This window comes from Pipistrellus hanaki (assembly GCF_964339955.1).
Source record: "Pipistrellus hanaki genome assembly, chromosome: 12".
Taxonomy (NCBI): Eukaryota; Metazoa; Chordata; class Mammalia; order Chiroptera; family Vespertilionidae; genus Pipistrellus; species Pipistrellus hanaki.
The window spans coordinates 40489601-40507280 of NC_140514.1; the positions used below are offsets into that span (position 1 = coordinate 40489601).

The 17680-nt window shown below is 43.7% G+C and overlaps 1 protein-coding gene across 1 annotated transcript; it reads left to right on the top strand.

Annotated features, from left to right (window-relative positions):
- The first annotated feature begins 1243 nt into the window (after nucleotides 1–1243).
- Nucleotides 1244–17647, top strand: MTHFD2 (methylenetetrahydrofolate dehydrogenase (NADP+ dependent) 2, methenyltetrahydrofolate cyclohydrolase). Its single transcript, XM_084901305.1, has 8 exons — nucleotides 1244–1424; nucleotides 7860–8044; nucleotides 10004–10126; nucleotides 11402–11554; nucleotides 12157–12264; nucleotides 13180–13272; nucleotides 13889–14014; nucleotides 16510–17647. The coding sequence occupies exons 1-8, from the start codon at nucleotides 1324–1326 to the stop codon at nucleotides 16671–16673; spliced, it is 1053 nt and encodes a 350-aa protein (XP_084757431.1). The 5' UTR covers nucleotides 1244–1323; the 3' UTR covers nucleotides 16674–17647.
- Nucleotides 17648–17680: the final 33 nt, after the last annotated feature.

The window sequence follows — 17680 nt, forward strand, 5'->3', positions numbered from 1 at the left end:
CCAAGGTACATGCCCTTTGTACCTTGAAAATCGAACTGGAGACTTTTCAGGCAGGTTTTGACTATTTCTATTTTCATTCTCCCCTCAAACTGAGGCCCTTTCAGACTTGTTAAGCGTTATGAAATGATGTGTCCTCTTCACTGCACCATCCCTGGGGGCATACAATATATGTTTATCCCATTACTGGTGGTGTTACTTTGATCACTTGGTTAAAGTGATGATTGTAGGGTTCTGGACTGTAAATTTATTCTTGCTATGGAAGAGTATTTCGTAGAAGCAATACTCTGAGAATACGCAATGGGCAACCAGATGAAATACAGGAAGCCCACATTTATTTGAATTTTAGATAACCAACAAGTATTTTTCAAAAAGTGTATGACCATCTTCCCAAATTATTTACCTAAAATTCAAATTTCATTGTGTCTTGTATTTTTTTTTAAATATATATTTTATTGATTTTTTACAGAGAGGAAGAGAGAGGAATAGAAAGTCAGAAACATCGATGAGAGAGAAACATTGATCAGCCGTCTCTTGCACATCCCCTATGGGGGATGTGCCCGCAACCAAGGTACATGCCCTTGACTGGAATCAAACCCGGGACCCTTGAGTCCGCAGGCCGACGCTCTATCCATTGAGCCAAACCAGTTTTGGCTTGTACTTTTTTTCTTTCTTTCTCTTTCTTTCTTTCTTTCTTTCTCTTTCTCTTTTTTTTTTTTTTTCAAGCAAATAAGAGATACTTAATTTTAATTTTTCAATGACAGTATACATTCAATATTATTTTGTATTAGTTTCCGGTGCATCTTGTATTTTTATTTGCAGGACCTGGGAACCCTACATGTGACTATCTTGTTCCAGATCCAACTTCAACCCAACTGTTTTGACATCCATTGACGATTCTGAATCAATGGTTCACCAAAATCGTTGTTTTCTGACTCCATCACTCTTTTACGCTTATTTATTAGTTGGCACTTTACCTGCCCACCTTTTTAGCCACTCTAAGGTAACAGGCGGACAGTAGGCGCTCAGGTACTTATTAGTCCCAGCAACGAATGAACCAATAAATGCTCAGGTTGGTTGTGTTGGGCGACCAGCTAGCCGCGCCTGGCAGGGGCTTGCCTTCCTCAGCCAATCACCGCGTGGTCCCGAGGCTCCCGAGCCTTCTAGGGCCTCGCTCCGTGCTCTCCTTGCTCCAATCACAAGCAAGGCTTTCCCAGACAGGGGCCAATGGGCGCCGGCGGGGGGCGGGGCCCGGCACGCGCCCGCGGTATAACCGCGCTGCCTGAGCGCGCGCTTCCCTTCGGGCTCCGACGCCGGCGCGGGGGCATGGCCGCCTCATCCCTCGTGTGCGCCTTGGCCACCCGGCTGCTCCGGCCCGCACGGAACTGCTGCTTCCGCCACCGTCCGCTCCATCTCTCGGCTGTTCGGTAAGAGAGCAGGGAGCGGGTCCCGCCCGGGCTCCGAGGGACTGACTTCCTGAGCATCTGCGTCCGGGGCGGCTTGTCCGCCGAGCGCACCGGCGGGGCGACGTGGCAGCCGAGCGCGGCTGCAGCCTGAGACCGGGGTGCCCGCCCGGCGCGGAGGGCTGTGGCCAGTGTGGCCATGCCAGCCTTTCGGAGGGAGCCTGTCTCCCTGCAGGCTCGGGGCGTCGATCTTTCCCGGGGCCAGTCCGCTGGCGGGACGGGGTCCCCGGGGCGGAGCAGAGGCGCCGGCGCGTTCTGGGGCGCCCCGATGGACAGGAACATGCCGGGGTGACCGGGCGGGACCTCTGGGCTGCCCTGGTGATGCCAAGATCCGTCTTGGTCTTGGGGGAAGCAGAGGAGACTCGCTTTGGCGCGCTGGGAAGGGTTCAGGGTGAGCAGCTTCGGCGGCAGTCCTTCCCCGGGGCCCTAGCGGCGGCGGCGGGCGGTGCAGTCTGATGAAATCCCCGAGCCGCCCGGCTCCGGGGTACCCGCCCCGCTCCGGGGTACCCGCCCCGCTCCGGGGTACCCGCCCCGCTCCGGGGTACCCGCCCCGCTCCGGGGTACCCGCCCCGCTCCGGGGTACCCGCCCCGCTCCGGGGTACCCCACTTCCCACGGCTCCTGGGGGTGGGGTGGCTCTCCACCCGGCCCTGTCCCTCCCGGGGGATTACACGCTGTGATCACCTGGTCTTTGGCTGCAGCCGGCCCAAGAGCTGGTCAATGCCAGGCAGTGTCATTTGAGCGGATAAATGCCAGGAAGGAGGAGGGGAGCTCTGTGCGTTTCCATTGGGAGGTAATAGTTTGTGTCCCCCCCAACCCCCCCGGGGGGTTTGTTTGTTTTTCCTGGACCTCACACTCTCCATCTTAAACCTAGATTGCAGAGCCTTTAGAGTAGCTGATTTCTTTCCCTAAAAATCTGTGCGCTTTTCCATCTTTGGAGCCTTAGCCTTGCCAGCGACCTAAGCCTTGTAAGAGCAGCCCTTTCTCCTGCAGGCGCGGTGCTGTGCCCCTGTGCGAATTCAGAGGTGATGAACACTGCTCCTTAGTGCAACTCCCTGTCCAGGGGCAGGACACACGCGTGTCGTCTCCTCTCGGTGTAAAAATGTTATTAGAGACATCACCAGGGAGCTGTAGAAGCACAGAATGCGGATTCATGCGCTCCTGAAAGAAGACATGGGCTTGGGCGGGGACACTCAAGGCTTTTCTTCCTTTTTTTTAAGGCTTTTTTTGGTCTGACCCTGACCTGCCTCTCCAGTATCTCTGTTACAGTCCGTTCTCCTCCTTCCTCCCTTCCTGAGTTCCGGTCACTTGGGCCGTGGCTTTTATGACTAAGTAGAGATTTATAACTGTCCTTTGCCTACAGAACTGGACCAGTTTGCTTGCTTCAGCAACAAATACCCTCCTTTTACTTACTTTTTGAATGAACAAGTAAACTTCCACATCTCTGAGGGCAATGCTCAGTTTGGTATTCATGGTCCCATTGTATTGCTTTACTGCTGGCATGTAGAACTTTCAAAAACTTTATTATTATTATTATTATTATTATTTCTAAAGAGGCTACCTTTATTTCTTTTTTTAGGGGTTTGGTCTGAGAGTTTCACGAACATAAACTCGGTGAGAGAGGGAGAGAACTGTACTTTTGGAGGCAGAGGTTTGCATTTGTATCTTGTATCTACTGTCTGCAGTTTCCCCTTCTGCATAACAAGGTTATTATAACAGCTCCAAGGTAACAGAGTAATGAATGCAAAAGTCTTAGCAAAATACCTAGTGTCTAATAGAGATTAGTTCCATCCCACTTTGTGTCTGTCTTCATTCATTTCTGGTCCCATTAGTGGATAAAAGAATTCTTTCTAAAATAATCTGATCGTGAATTGAAAAAATGCACCTGGTGTTAACTGGATTAGGAGGAGAGTGGAGGTACTACTGACTAGAATTTTAGTTTTGATTTTGAATAATCCTCGTGACTTCTTTCTAATTCTTAATTTTAACGGAAAGTTTCCTAAACACATCCTGAAAGCACTAAATTGCGAAATAGGTATTAGCTACTATAGTTAATGCATTTTTGGTTTCCCATGGCACTGAGTCTGTATTTGTTTATTTTGAGGTATCTGCCCTTTGGCAAAAAAGATGATGGGAAGTAATGACTCACTTGTGCGGGCTGTTCCGCACGTTGCTGAGCTGTGGCGTGCAGAGGAGGGCTGAACGGTTACAGTATGAGGAAAAGCAGTGTGGCTTTTCTGTTTTGATTCTTGTTATTCTTTGATAGTTTTGTCTTTTTTTAAAAGTATATTTTATTGATTTTTTACAGAGAGAAAGAGAGAGGGACAGAAAGTTAGAAACATCCACAAGAAAGAATCATTAATCAGCTGCCTCCTGCACTACCCCCACCAGGGATGTGCTCGCAACCAAGGTACATGCCCCTGACCGGAATCTTATCCGGAACCTTTCAGTCCGCAGGCCAACGTTCTATCCACTGATCCAAACTGGTCTCGGCAGTTTTGTGTCCTTGAATTCAGTGTATCATTCTTAGCCCAGATGTGCTGTTACAGTCTAAGTTTATTGCTTTCAAAGGAATTTTTTATTTTTATTTTTATTTTAAATATATTTTTTTTTATTGATTTTGTACAGAGAAGAAGGGATAGAGATAGAGAGCTAGAAACATCAATGAGAGAGAGTCATTAATCAGCTGCCTCTTGCAACCCCCTACTGGGGATATGCCTGCAACCAAGGTACATGCCCTTGACCGGAATTGAACCCGGGTCCCTTCAGTCCCCAGGCCGACGCTCTATCCATTGAGCCAAACCGGTCTTGGCTCAAAGGAATTTTTTAATGAATTGCAAGCTAAGTCCTTCTCACGGAATACTTATATGTGGATGGAGATGTGTGTGTGTGTGTGTGTGTGTGTGTGTGTGTGTATTTTTTAGAGGCCTGGTGCATGAAATTTGTGCACTGGGGCGGGCAGGCGGGGGGGGGGGGGGGGGGGGCGCGCAGAGGGGGGGGTGTCCCATCAGCCCAGCCTGCATCCTCTCCAATCTGGGACCCCTTGGGGACAGTCAGACATCCCTCTCACAATCTGAGACCGCAGGCTCCTAACTGCTCACCTACCTGCCAGCCTTGTCACCCCATGCAGCCTGCTGTTCATTCGTTTGGTCGTCCCTCAAGAACCCCCTGCCAGCCTTGTCCCCCCATGCTGCTGTTCGGTCATTACTGTGATGGCATCCTGGACAATTTGCATATTCCTCTATTAGTATAGATATATCCTTATGAGTATATAAGTAGATAAATATATCTATTGCATATTAAGGTTACATATGTATGTATGTATGTGTGAATATAAATCTAACCAATAGAAGAGAGTAAGAAATTAATTTTTATTGAATATATATGCCTGGAAGTTTATATGTTATTTCATTCAATATAAATGAGTGTCCTAAGCCCTCCGTAGTTTTTCACTCTATAGTGTCCTAAGATTGCAAAATGCTTTTCTGACCTGGTGGAGGTGGGGTATTCCTGGTACTAATACAGATCAGGCATGTTGCCAGGGGTACTTGTATCATCCAAGTCCTTTATTTCTTCTTCATATATTTTTATTGACTTCCGAGAGAAAGAGAGAGATAGAAACACCAGTGATGAGGAAGAATCATTGATCAGCTGCCTCCTGCACAGCCCCAGCTGTGGATTCAGTCCTCAGGCTGACGCTCTATCCACTGGGCCACACCAGCTAGGGTAGCAAAGCCCTTTTAATGAAGTCCCCTTCAACTTCAGCTAATTCTGAACTGGATTTGTAAACATTAACATGTTTTCAATTCCTTAATGTACCGTGGATCTATATGAAATGATATTAATTTGTGCTGTGCTAGTACTATTAGATATAATCTGGGTAAAAGTATTTGGTTATAAAAAAAGTATTTGATGTGCTATATTTTGATATCTTCTTAAAACCTCACAAGATGCAAATACAGACTAACATAAGGTTTAGATATAAAATTACTGTTTTGGCCGAAACCGGTTTGGCTCAGTGGTAGAGCGTCAGCTTGGGGACTGAAAGGTCCCGGGTTCGATTCCGGTCAAGGGCATGTACCTTGGTTGCGGGCACATCCCCAATAGGGGATGTCCAAGCGGCAGCTGGTTGATGATTCTCTCTCATCGATGTTTCTAACTCTATTCCTCTCTCTTCCTCTCTGTAAAAAATCAATAAAATTTATTTTAAAAAAATAATAAAATTACTGTTTTGTATCTAAGACATTGAGATGTAAAGTACTTAATCATAATGCAAATAAAAAGACAATAAAGGCTTAAAGACTGTTAAAACTTTAAAATTTGCCCTAGCTGGTTTTGCTCAATGGATAGAGGGTTTTGCTTACCAACTGAAGGGTCCCAGGTTCATTTCCGGTCAAGGGCACATGTCCGGGTTGCCGGCTCCATCCCCAATAGAGTGTTTGCAGGAGGTAGATGGTCAATGATTTTCTCTCATCTTTGATGTTTCTATCGTTCTCTCTCCCTCTCTGAAATCAATAAAAATGTTTAAAAAAAACTATTTTAAAAATTCTATTTTAATTAGTAGGCCTTGAGAATTAATCATATCTGACCATACAAACCATCCAGTACCTTGATGTTGTCCTTGAGAATTAAATATGTGTGATGAGCCCAGCTGGCATGGCTCAGTGGTTGAGTGTCAACCTGTGAACCAGGAGGTCATGGTTCGATTCCCAGTGAGGCACAGGCCTAGGTTGTGTGCTCAGCCTTCAGTGTGGGGCATGCAGGGAGCAGCTGATCGATGATTCTCTCTCATCATTGATGTTTCTATCTCTCTCTCTCCCTCTCCCTTCCTTCCTGAAATAAAGAAAAAAAAATTTTTTTTTTAAAGTGCCACGAGGGGAAATAAGATTGTTTTAATGTTTCAAACAGTTGTGTTTCATTGGTCTTGAGATTAGAGCCTTCCTCATGACCCGGAGGACACAAATCTAAAGGGAAAGACTTGTTTTCAGTGACAACTTTGTGCTTAAGGAGCAGATGCTTATCCCACTTTACGTAACGGGAACTTTGCTGTAAGGATTTGTGTGGAAATAAGGAAACCAGGAGCCTTCACATTGGAACGCAGGAAGAGCTGTCTGACCAGCTCCCAGTTCTTGTTGGGAAGAGACAGCCTTTCCAAGATCTGGACACGGTTTTGCTGACTGGAGGTTCCTCCCGGTCCTGAGTTTCCTCACTGCCCCACCCCAACCAGCAGTTTTCCCTCCAACACGACTGCTCCTCCCTCTGTCCTGTGACTGGATGCTAACAAAACGGGCGAAGCACAAACTACAAATGATAAATCAGCACATAGGAAGAACTGTTTAACCTCACAGTGGGGAGGGGGAAAAATAAAACAATGATTTTATTTATCTGTTTATTTAGCCTATCAATTTGTGAATGTGCAGGAGAGGCCGTGGCATTAAAAGCCCACACTCAGGCAACAAGCCCCTCAATGAAAGAGAGACACCACATGACCTCACTTATTTATGGATGATAAAGAACATTATAAACTGAAGAACCAAAAGATAGATATAGAGACAGTAAAGCAACAATCAGACTGTCAAATTACAGCGGGGAGGTTGGGGGGATCTGGGGGAGATAAGAGATCAACCAAAGGACTTGTATACATGCATATAAGTACAACCAATGGACACAAAACTCTGGGGAGGGAGGGTATGTACGGGGGGTGGGGGGGAAGGGTATATGTATGAAAATAATAATTTAATAAATAAAACAAACAAATAAATAAAATGAAAGCCCACACTCAGTACTGAGACAGACCCCCTTCGCCAGGTACCAGCTGTCAGTCACTTAAACCCTCTGACTAACTATCAGTCAATTTTATATGTAGCTGAATACAGATTTCCCACTTGGAACTTGCTCTTCAGATTGCACGTGGTCCTCAGGTTAGGCACCATGTATTTTAATTTAAACTTTAGGTTTGGGTATTTTCCCCCTATGATTATTGAGAAATCGACATACACCACTGTATAAGTTTAAGGTATACAATATGATGGTTTGCTTTGTCTATATTATGAAATGATTACCAAATAGGTTTAGTTAACATTCAAATCACGTCATGCAGACACAACAAAAAGAAAAACATTTTTTCTCCTTGTGCTGAGAACTCTTAGAGTCTACTCTCTTAACAGCTAGCTTTCCTCTGTATCATGCTGCAGTGTTAACTATAGGCATCACGTTGTGAATCTCATTCCTTGTACTTAATTATCTTTAACTGGAAATTTGTGCCTTTTGACTACTTTCCTCCAATTCCCCCTCCTCTCCCTCAAAATGGGGGTATTTCATACGCTTTTTTTGTAGTCTGATCTTCACTTTTTATAAAAACTCAAGCTAGTATTTGGTTTTGTGACTGTTGCATCCTGCAGAAATGAAGCTGTTGTCATTTCTGGAAAGAAGCTCGCCCAGCAGATCAAGCAGGAAGTGCGGCAGGAGGTGGAGGAGTGGGTGGCAGCAGGCAACAGGCGGCCATACCTGAGCGTGGTTCTGGTCGGCGAGAATCCTGCAAGTCACTCCTACGTCCTCAACAAAGCCAAGGCTGCTGCCGACGTGGGTAGGTGTCCCTCTCGGATCCCGATCACTTTATGTGAGGCTTCTGCTTTTATTTTCTTTTTTAAAATACATATAAATAAATATATATATATTAGTAAAAAAATATATATTTTATTGATTTTTATATATATATATATATATATATATATATATATTTTTTTTTTTGATTTTGTACAGAGAGGAAGGGAGATAGAGAGTCAGAAACATCGATGAGAGAGAGTCATCGATCAGCTGCCTCTTGCACACCCCCTACTGGGGATATGCCCGCAACCAAGGTACATGCCCTCGACCGGAATCGAACCCGGGACCTTTCAGTCCCCAAGCCGATGCTCTATCCAATGAGCCAAACCGGTCCCGGCTGATTTTTTTTTTTACAGAGAGGAAGGGAGGGGGGATAGAGAGTTAGAAACATTGATAAGAGAGAAACATCCAATCAGCTGCCTCTTGCACACCTCCTACTGGGGATGTGCCTGCAGCCAAGGTACATGCCCTTGACCGGAGTCCAACCCAGGACCTTTTAGTCCTCAGGACCTTTTAGTCCATCCACTGAGTCAAACCGGTTTTGGCGAGGCATCTGCTTTTAGAGTGAGGCTTCTCCGGGGCAAACCCCATGTCATTTATTACCCTTTTTTTTTTCTGACTAGAGACCCAAGCAGAAGAAATTAATATGATTGAATAACTGACAAATCTTTGTCAGAAACAGGGTGTATTTATTAGGGAAGCTTATAGACTATGACAAAAAAAATATGATTTGGTTTATCTTATCTTTGCCTCTGGTTTTAACATTGGACCGGGTGTCCTTGAACACTTCTTTTCTTGAGCAATAAGAGTATCTGCCTGAGGTGTTTGAGCACTTGCCTTTTAAGGCAGTAGAGTGGGGGTGGGGCAGATTGAGGAGACCTCAGGGATGCAGCCTAGGCCACAGCATAGAGTTGAAGGAAATGAATAACTGACTTCTGGGAAATAGCTTTTGATTTTTTCACCGGTTGGTTTCAAAGCCAGTTGAACCTTGCAGTTTAGAAGTGGTTGAAGTTTTGAATGCTGAAGGCATGGGTCTGGGTGGGCGGTGGGAGATTTGTGGTCTAGGTCTCGCTGTAGCACAGGCTCTGTGGGGTAGACCAGAGGTGGGTGGGCTGTCTGTGGGTCGGTAATCTGAGCAGGTGCCCTGTCTGTCCTTCTGAAGGGCTGTGAAAGGATTGGCGTGACTGGGCAGTGTTACTGGACTCTACTTGGTATATACTTTTTTTTCAATTGGTAAACTATTTTTTTCAATTGGTAAACTCTATTATTTTCTTTTTTAAAAAATATTTTATTGATTTTTTTTTACAGAAAGGAAGAGAGGGATAGAAAACCCTTAGATCCTCTAGAAAATAGCAAGCCGTGCTTTCCTAAGACATTGGGAGGCACCATGCTGCAGGGGGGACGGGGACTTTGAAACTGGAAGATTGGTTTCACTACTAGCTGGCTTGTTTCAGTTTCTCTGTGCCTGTCTCCTGTCCACAAAATGAGGTTAATGAGGATTACATAAATAATAGACAGAAACATCAAGCTAGCATTCTCTAGTGTATAAATTTGTGACATGACTGTTTCAGGTTCATTTTGAGCTGATTCATGCTTTTCGGCTACAGGTGGATATGATAATAACCTCAATGCAGAAGACTGGCAGGCAACATTGCATTGCTCATTAAATGCCTCAATACATATATATTCTAATATATTTTTATTGACTTAAGAGAGGAAGGGAGAGGGAGAGAAATAGAAACATCAATAATGAGAGAGAATCATTGATCAGCTGCCTCCTGCATGCCCCCCTACTGGAGACCAAGCCTGCAACCCAGGCGTGTGCCCTGACCAAGAATCAAACCCAGGACACTTCAGTCCACAGGCTGGTGCTCTATCCACTGAGCCAAACTGGCTAGGGCATGCCTCAATATTTTTTAACTTTGAAATTTTCTTATAGGAATCACCAGTGAGACAATTTTGAAGCCCGCTTCAATTTCAGAGGAAGAACTGTTGAACTTAATCAATAAACTAAATAATGATGATAACGTCGATGGCCTCCTGGTTCAGCTGCCACTCCCTGGTGAGTTTTGGGCTCCACTATCTAAAACGGTTTCTGAGGAGTGGAGGGGCCTGGTTACTTTATACTGCTGGCCCCTAGTGTGAATCTGACTCAAAGGAGAGGTAAAGTCCAGAAAGTGCATTTTTTATTATGTATGGGGCAGACTTACTCAATGAGGGGAAACAGAGTTTGCCACCCTAAAATACAGCTTTGGGGATATTGATTATTTTACCCGTATTTTCCGGCGTATAAGATGACTTTTGAAATGGAAAAAAAGTCAACCGAAAATCGGGGGCAAAAGACCAAAATTGCACAAAAATTACCTGCAGATCTTGACGGCAAAGTAAGTCTTTTCTTTCAAGTGGGGGGTAGTCTTATACAGCGAATATAGGCCTAAACCTATGCTTTAACTGTAAAATTAGGGGGTGGACTTATACGGCAAGAAACCCTTCCCTCTGACTGCCTAAGGGCATTTAGATAGCGGTCCTGCTCCAGGCAGGGAGATAGCATCAGAGATATGAACCTGGTGTGATAAGCAGAGAGAAGGTTAGCAAGCCCCTTTAATCAAAGTCTTCTCTCAGTCCCATTGCTAAAGATGGTCCAACAAACATTTATTCACCAAACGTTTGTTTTTCCATCTCCACGTGAGTTACCTTCCCTTTCCCAACCACAACCTCCTTTCTCCTTAGCTCACAATAGCAAATAAGCCTCAACTCCCTAATCTGTTCTGGGTCTCATTATTTTTCTTTGATCAGAGAGATAGGTAGAGAGAGGAAACATTGATCCATTGTTCCACTTGGTTATGCATTCATTGGTTGACTCCAGTGTGTGCCCTGACCAGGGATTGAACTTGCAATCTTGGTGGGTTGGGAGGACACTAACCAGCTGAGCTCCCAGCCAGGGCCAGTGTCTTGCTCTTATGGAATCCTGGAATACACATACATAATAAGTTTGGACATTTTCCTCCTGTTAATCAATATTATGTTAATTTGGTTATTAGTCCAGCCAGAAGAATTTAGAAAGATACATTTTCCTTTCCCACATCAGAATACCAATTACTCCCTGATTTGACATTGAGATCTTTATACCAGGAACAGTGCAGGGAAGCAGTCATACAAGAGGACATTGGCTTTAATACTGGCATTTGGCCTTGCTTGATGGAAGAAGTAAATCATCGAGGCACGTAGAGGCAAGTTGTAGAAAGAGAACCGGTTTGCACAACAAACCAGATAGGCTGGGGTCAAGCAGGAGTAACTATGCAGCAGTGACAGGCCACTGGTCTGGTCTCTCTTTCAGAGCACATCGACGAGAGGAAGATCTGCAACGCTGTTTCTCCAGACAAGGATGTCGATGGCTTCCATGTGATTAATGTGGGGCGGCTGTGTTTGGACCAGTATTCCATGTTACCGGCTACCCCGTGGGGCGTGTGGGAAATAATTAAGCGAACTGGTAGGTCCATCCCACAATTGTATCTGTTAGTATTATGAAAGTAGTACTTGCAAATAGTATTGTAAAAGAGTGAAAACTCCTACCCGTGACCTCTAGTCTTACTCCCCAGAGCCTTTCTAGCAGTTGCCTATGACTGTTTTATTTTTTTAAATTTAATGTTATTGTTGATACAATAATATTAAGAGATGTCTCCCATTTTTTCCCTTATTGACCCCTTCCACCCAACCCTCACCCCACCCAGGCCTTCCCCATGCTATTCTCTGTGCCTACGTCTGTTCTGTTCTCTGCGGACAGAAGCCTCAGAGAAGGAAGCTTTGGTAGTGGTGATAGTGCACATTTATGTAACATTGTGTAGTTTACAAGATGTTGTCTTTAAGTCTTGAAGTGATAGGGCCAGTTGACTGAGGCAATCAGCCTGGCGACTTCATTCATTATTATAATTAAAGTCACATCCTAGGCCGTCTGCCTTTTCCTTTGGTGCCCTAAGACAGTCTGGCCTTACTTTTCAATATATATTATTTTTAAAAATAATTCTTTATTGTTGAGAGTACTACGTACGTCCCACTTTTCCCCTCATTGATCCCCTATTTGTTTTTAAATAGGCATTCCCACCCGAGGGAAGAATGTGGTTGTAGCTGGAAGGTCCAAAAATGTTGGGATGCCCATTGCAATGTTGCTACACACAGATGGGGCGCACGAACGTCCTGGAGGTAAGCGAATCGCTTTCAGAAGGGTGTCTTCTCCCTTTTGGGAGACCTTCAGAGGCAGTCCTGGGGACCAAGTGTTCGCTTCGTTAGACATCCAAGGAACATTGTATTTGTTTGCATTTGTTGTAATTTTGTTAAAAGATGTCCTATATAATAAAACCCTAATATGCAAATCGACCGAACGGTGGAACAACTGGCGGAACGACCGGTCGCTATGATGCACACTGACCCACCAGGGGACAGAGCTCCACGTAAGAGCTGCCCCCTGGTGGTAAGTGTGCTCCTACAGGGGGGGTGGCCGCTCAGCTAGAAGCCAGGCTTATGGCTGGTGAGCACAGCAGCTGTGGCAGGAGCCTCTCTTGCCTCCACTGCAGGCGGGTGGTAAGGAGCCAAGGGTCCTGGACTGCATGAGCCCCGGACTGTGAGAGGGATGCCTGACTTCCCCTGGAGATCGGGCCTAAGCCGGCAGGTGGACATCCCTCAAGTGGTCCCAGACTGATCTCCCCTCCCCCCACCAGTGCACAAATTTCGTGCACCGGGCCTCTAGTTTGGGGTATAATCTTTGTAGGAGAAGCTGTACTTAGTGTCACCTGAAAGTTTATTTATATTCATTTATTATGGAACTAGTTCAGAAATGGATAAGCCTAAAAAATTATAAGTATAAGCATGGTTGTAGGCATTAAAAGTTTTCAGTTATGGCTTTGATAGTTGGAATTAAGAGGCAGTTCGGTAAAAGTTACAAGAAATTGAGTATTAATTAAAAAAAAAAAGACAATTGGCTCTCTAGAAAATATGGCTCATGAATTAAGCCAATTATTTTCTCAGACATTGAGTATCTGCAATGGTTTGCCTAGTTGACACCTCCTCCAAATCCCAGCTTTGATTCAGAAATCAAGACATTTACTTTTTAATTCATAGGTGATGCCACTGTTACAATATCTCACCGATACACCCCCAAAGAGCAGCTGAAGAAACATACCATTCTTGCAGATATTGTGATCTCTGCTGCAGGTAAGAGCACCAGGGAAGGGGACGGAAGGACATCCGCAGATGGACCTCTTGTCTTAGAACTTGCCTGCTCCACTGCCATTCCTTTCATTAGTGCCCCAGGATGACACCAAGCCGCCTGCAAAGATGAGGAAAGAGTTGTGCTTGGTATAGTGGTTTCTGTCATTTCATCATGGACTTGATGGGATGAAAGTTATTTCTATAGTCTCAGAGGATTTCTATTTACTCTATGAAGTTTAAACGTTTCCTTGGTGAATGGTTCTTGTAGGTATTTATAAAACAAGCTAACTAGTTCTTCCAGGTCTCTTGAAATTGAAATTAGATAAGAATCTGACAGGCGATTTCTTTTTTTTTTTTTTTTTTTTTTTTTTCAAATCAATCTTTATTGTTCATATTATTACAAAGGTTCCTCATTTCTTCCCCCCTCCACCAGGTTCCCACCCCACCCTCCGCCCCCTCCCCATCCCCCATTGTCCTCATCCATAGGTGCACAGTTTATGTTCAGTCTCTTCCTCCCTCCCTTTCCCCGATAGTAAATCCCTTTTCAGATAGTAAATCTGACAGGCGATTTCTGATGTTTCAGTAAGGTGATCGATCATTCCTGTTTCCATTTCCCCAGGCATTCCAAATTTGATCACAGCAGATATGATCAAGGAAGGAGCAGCCATCATTGACGTGGGAATAAATAGAATTCAGGATCCCGTTACTGCTAAACCCAAGTTGGTTGGAGATGTGGATTTTGAAGGTAAATAGTATAATTTAAAAAAATATGTAAAATCAATAACTACCACCATTAGTGGTCCTTTAGGACTAATCATTTTCATATAAGTTTTAAGCTCATGTTACTCTGGTAATACCATTTAAAAGGCTTTCAACAGGAATTAAGAAATGTTTTTTAAAGTTACAGACATTCTAGCCGAAACCGGTTTGGCTCAGCGGTAGAGCGTCTGTCTGCGGACTGAAAGGTCCCGGGTTCGATTCCGGTTGTGGGCACATCCTGGGTAGGGGGTGTGCAAGAGGCAGCTGGTCGATGTTTCTCTCTCATTGACGTTTCTATTGATAGCTCTCTATCTCTCCCTTCCTCTCTGTAAGAAAAATCAATAAAATATATATTAAAAAAAAAAAAAGTTATAGACATTCTAGAATTATTTTAGTTGTTTATATCATAACATTATGGACAGCAGGTATAAACTTTTCAGGAAATTGTTTTTCCATAGTGTTATTTCATAATTAAAACATCTTTAAGACTTTTTTTAAAATTATTTTTATTTTTATTGATTTTGTACAGAGAGGAAGGGAGAGAGATAGAGTTAGAAAAATCGATGAGAGAGAGTCATCGATCAGCTGCCTCTTGCACACCCCCTACTGGGGATATGCCCGCAACCAAGGTACATGCCCTTGACTGGAATTGAACCCGGGACCCTTCAGTCCCCAAGCCGACGCTCTATCCATTGAGCCAAACCGATCTCGGCCATCTTTAAGACTTTTAACAAGTCTGAAAATTTAATGAAGTGATTTCCCTAAACCCGTGGTCAGCAAACTTTGGCTCTCTGGCCCCTAATTAAAGTAGGCTCTTCCACAAAAATACCACGGCCTGAGCGAGTCTATTTTGAAGAATTGGCGTTAGAGGAAGTTTAAGTTTAAAAAATTTGGCTCTCAAGAAATTTCAGTCATTGTATTGTTGATATTTGGCTCCGTTTACTAATGAGTTTGCCGACCACTGCCCTAAACCATTGAGTCTCCTAAAAAGTGTTACAGATGTCTCATTTTAAGAGGAGATCCCAGACCTGGAATATTAAAACAGTCCAGGAAAAAGCCATGTTCTTGAAAATTTGGCACTTCCTAGTACTGTAGGTGTTTCCTTTCAGTTCATAAGGCATTATGTTTATCTGAATTTTACGCTATTTTTAGCTTTCCCTTTCTATTAAAGCAGTCAGACCCAAGCCTAGGTAACCAACTGTTTTTTTCTTTAAGATTGAGTTAAAGACCTGGCCAGGTGCTCACCAGTTGGTTAGAGCACTGGTCACCCACCTTTCGGACCTCACGGACCCAGCAATGGTCCACGGACCACCGGTTAGCGACCGCTGGGTTAGAGCATAGTCCCGATTCACCGAAGTTGCAGGTTCAGTCTCTGCTCAGGGCACATACAAGAAGCAACCAGTGAATGCATAAATAAGTGGAACAACAAATAAATGTTTCTCTGTTTCTCCCCCTTCCTCTCTCTAAAATCAATTTTAAAAGTTTGGATTAAAAAATGTTGTTTCTTTCCAGAAAATTGCTCTGCTTGGTATTTTGGGCAAGCAGTATGAATAAATATAGCATATAAAATTAAGAAAATGTTGCTGAAACCGGTTTGGCTCAGAGATAGAGCATCGGTCTGTGGACTGAAAGGTCCCTGGTTCGATTCTGGTCAAGGGCATGTACATTGGTTGTGGGCACATCCCCGGCAGGGGGTGTGCAGGAGGCAGTTGGTCGATGTTTCTCTCTCATTGACGTTTCTAGCTCTCTATCCCTCTTCCTTCCTCTCTGTAAATCAATAAATATATATATTTAAAAAAAAAAAAAAGATGTTTCTCTTTCCTCTCTGAAATTAATAAAAATCTATTAAAAAAAAAAAAAAAGAAAATGTTGTAGTCAGGTATTAATTAAGGTAATGCTTATAGTAGACCACCCATACAGTCAGTCTACTGAGATGTTTTGTTTTTTTGTTTTGTTTTGTTTTAATATATTTTATTGATTTTTTACAGAGAGGAAGAGAGAGGGATAGTTAGAAACATTAATGGTAGAGAAACATTGACTAGCTGCCTCCTGCACACCTCCCACTGGGGAAGTGCCCGCAACCAAGGTACATGCCCTTGACCGGAATTGAACCCAGGACCTTCCAGTCCGCAGGTCGACGCTCTATCCATTGAGCCAAAAACGGTTTCGGCGAGATGTTTCTTTTTAAGTAGACTTGCTATGGAGGAAAGTGTGGCTGGTAGATTATAGGTGATTTAGATTTATAAATATTCCTTGAACAACTTTGCTTAGCATGTACATGTTATTTTGTTAGTATGTTCAAAAGCCTTTACTCTTGAGTAATTAGATGTGATTAATACGAGTTTGAGGTTTATGAAGGTGCTTATGTATATTATTGCTTTTTTTACCCCCCCCCCCCCAGTGCTTCCCATGATATGTTAAAATACACACATGTGCTTTGTCATAACTAAAGCAGTCTGCTGTCTTGTTTCTTCTACACAGAAGTCCGGAAAAAAGCCGGTTACATCACTCCGGTCCCTGGGGGCGTTGGTCCCATGACAGTGGCGATGCTAATGAAGAATACCATTATCGCTGCCAAAAAGGTGCTGAGGCTGGAAGAGCAGGTGGTACTGAGGTCTAAAGAGCTTGGAGTGGCAACTAATTAACTCTTATGTCTTCCGGGTCATGAACAGTGCTCCACGCCAGCTCAAGAGGCAAAACAGGCCAATAGGAATGCGGCATCTCTTATTTATTCTGCTGACAGGGTTTTAAACAATGCTTTGTATTTATTGAAAGCTCACATGTATGGGTGCTTGTGCACGTAGCTCTCCCCAGCACCTCACCAGGGACCGTGCCATTATCATGCTGGGTCATGTGATCTGGCCAGGAGAGGAGCCATTAGCCTGGTGGTGGCATGGTGGTGGACACTCAATAGAGAAGGGCTGCTCTGCTTTGTCAGACCTTCAGTTACAAATTGCCTTCTCCAGGATTGCATTTCCCAAGTGCTATTCCAATAAGAGTTGATGCTCACTTTAGGTTCCAAACCTTTTGAGCTCAACTGGTCAAACCAAAGGAAAAATGTTGCTAGAGAAAATTAGGGAAACAGTACAAAAGAAGAAATGATAGTAATTTGAGGAGAAAAAATGTACCCTAATTTTATACTGACTGATAACCAGAAGAAAAGCCATCTGTTAATAGTGTCCTGTCGCTTTAAAGCTACATTAGTCATTGGGAAAATGTCTGTGTGCTATTAGCCTTTATTTTATGCATGTTCCCATTGATGAGGTCCCCTTTTGATTTTCTGGGGTCAAAAGCTTATTTTATAAGTAATTCACGTGTATTGTCATATTTGGTTTTTCCTATTTCCTTAATTGTTAATTTTTTTGTACTGTTTGGGAGGTCTGTATGGTTTCTTTAGTAGATCTTGAAACCTATTTTTGAATAACAAAACTTGGCTTGATCATCATGAGGGCGGTTGTGTTAGTATGCAATTGCCTTTTCCACCAAAGAATTGCCAGCCTGCTGCCTGCTTTCTCTGATGTACCTATTGGCTTTCCCCGATAGGTTTTTGAGAGCTTGAGTTAATATTGAATTTAATCAGACTTTCTGATTAAGTTTTTTGTTTTATTATTATTTTTTTTTTAAATAAAACACTGACTAGTACAAAATGAGT

Bases quoted from the DNA above. Each gene is read 5' to 3' on its own strand.
- MTHFD2 (XM_084901305.1), top strand. From the start codon at position 1,324: ATGGCCGCCTCATCCCTCGTGTGCGCCTTGGCCACCCGGCTGCTCCGG. The intron at 1,425-7,859 runs GTAAGAGAGCAG...TGCATCCTGCAG, and splicing joins CTCCATCTCTCGGCTGTTCG to AAATGAAGCTGTTGTCATTT. The intron at 10,127-11,401 runs GTGAGTTTTGGG...TCTCTCTTTCAG, and splicing joins GGTTCAGCTGCCACTCCCTG to AGCACATCGACGAGAGGAAG.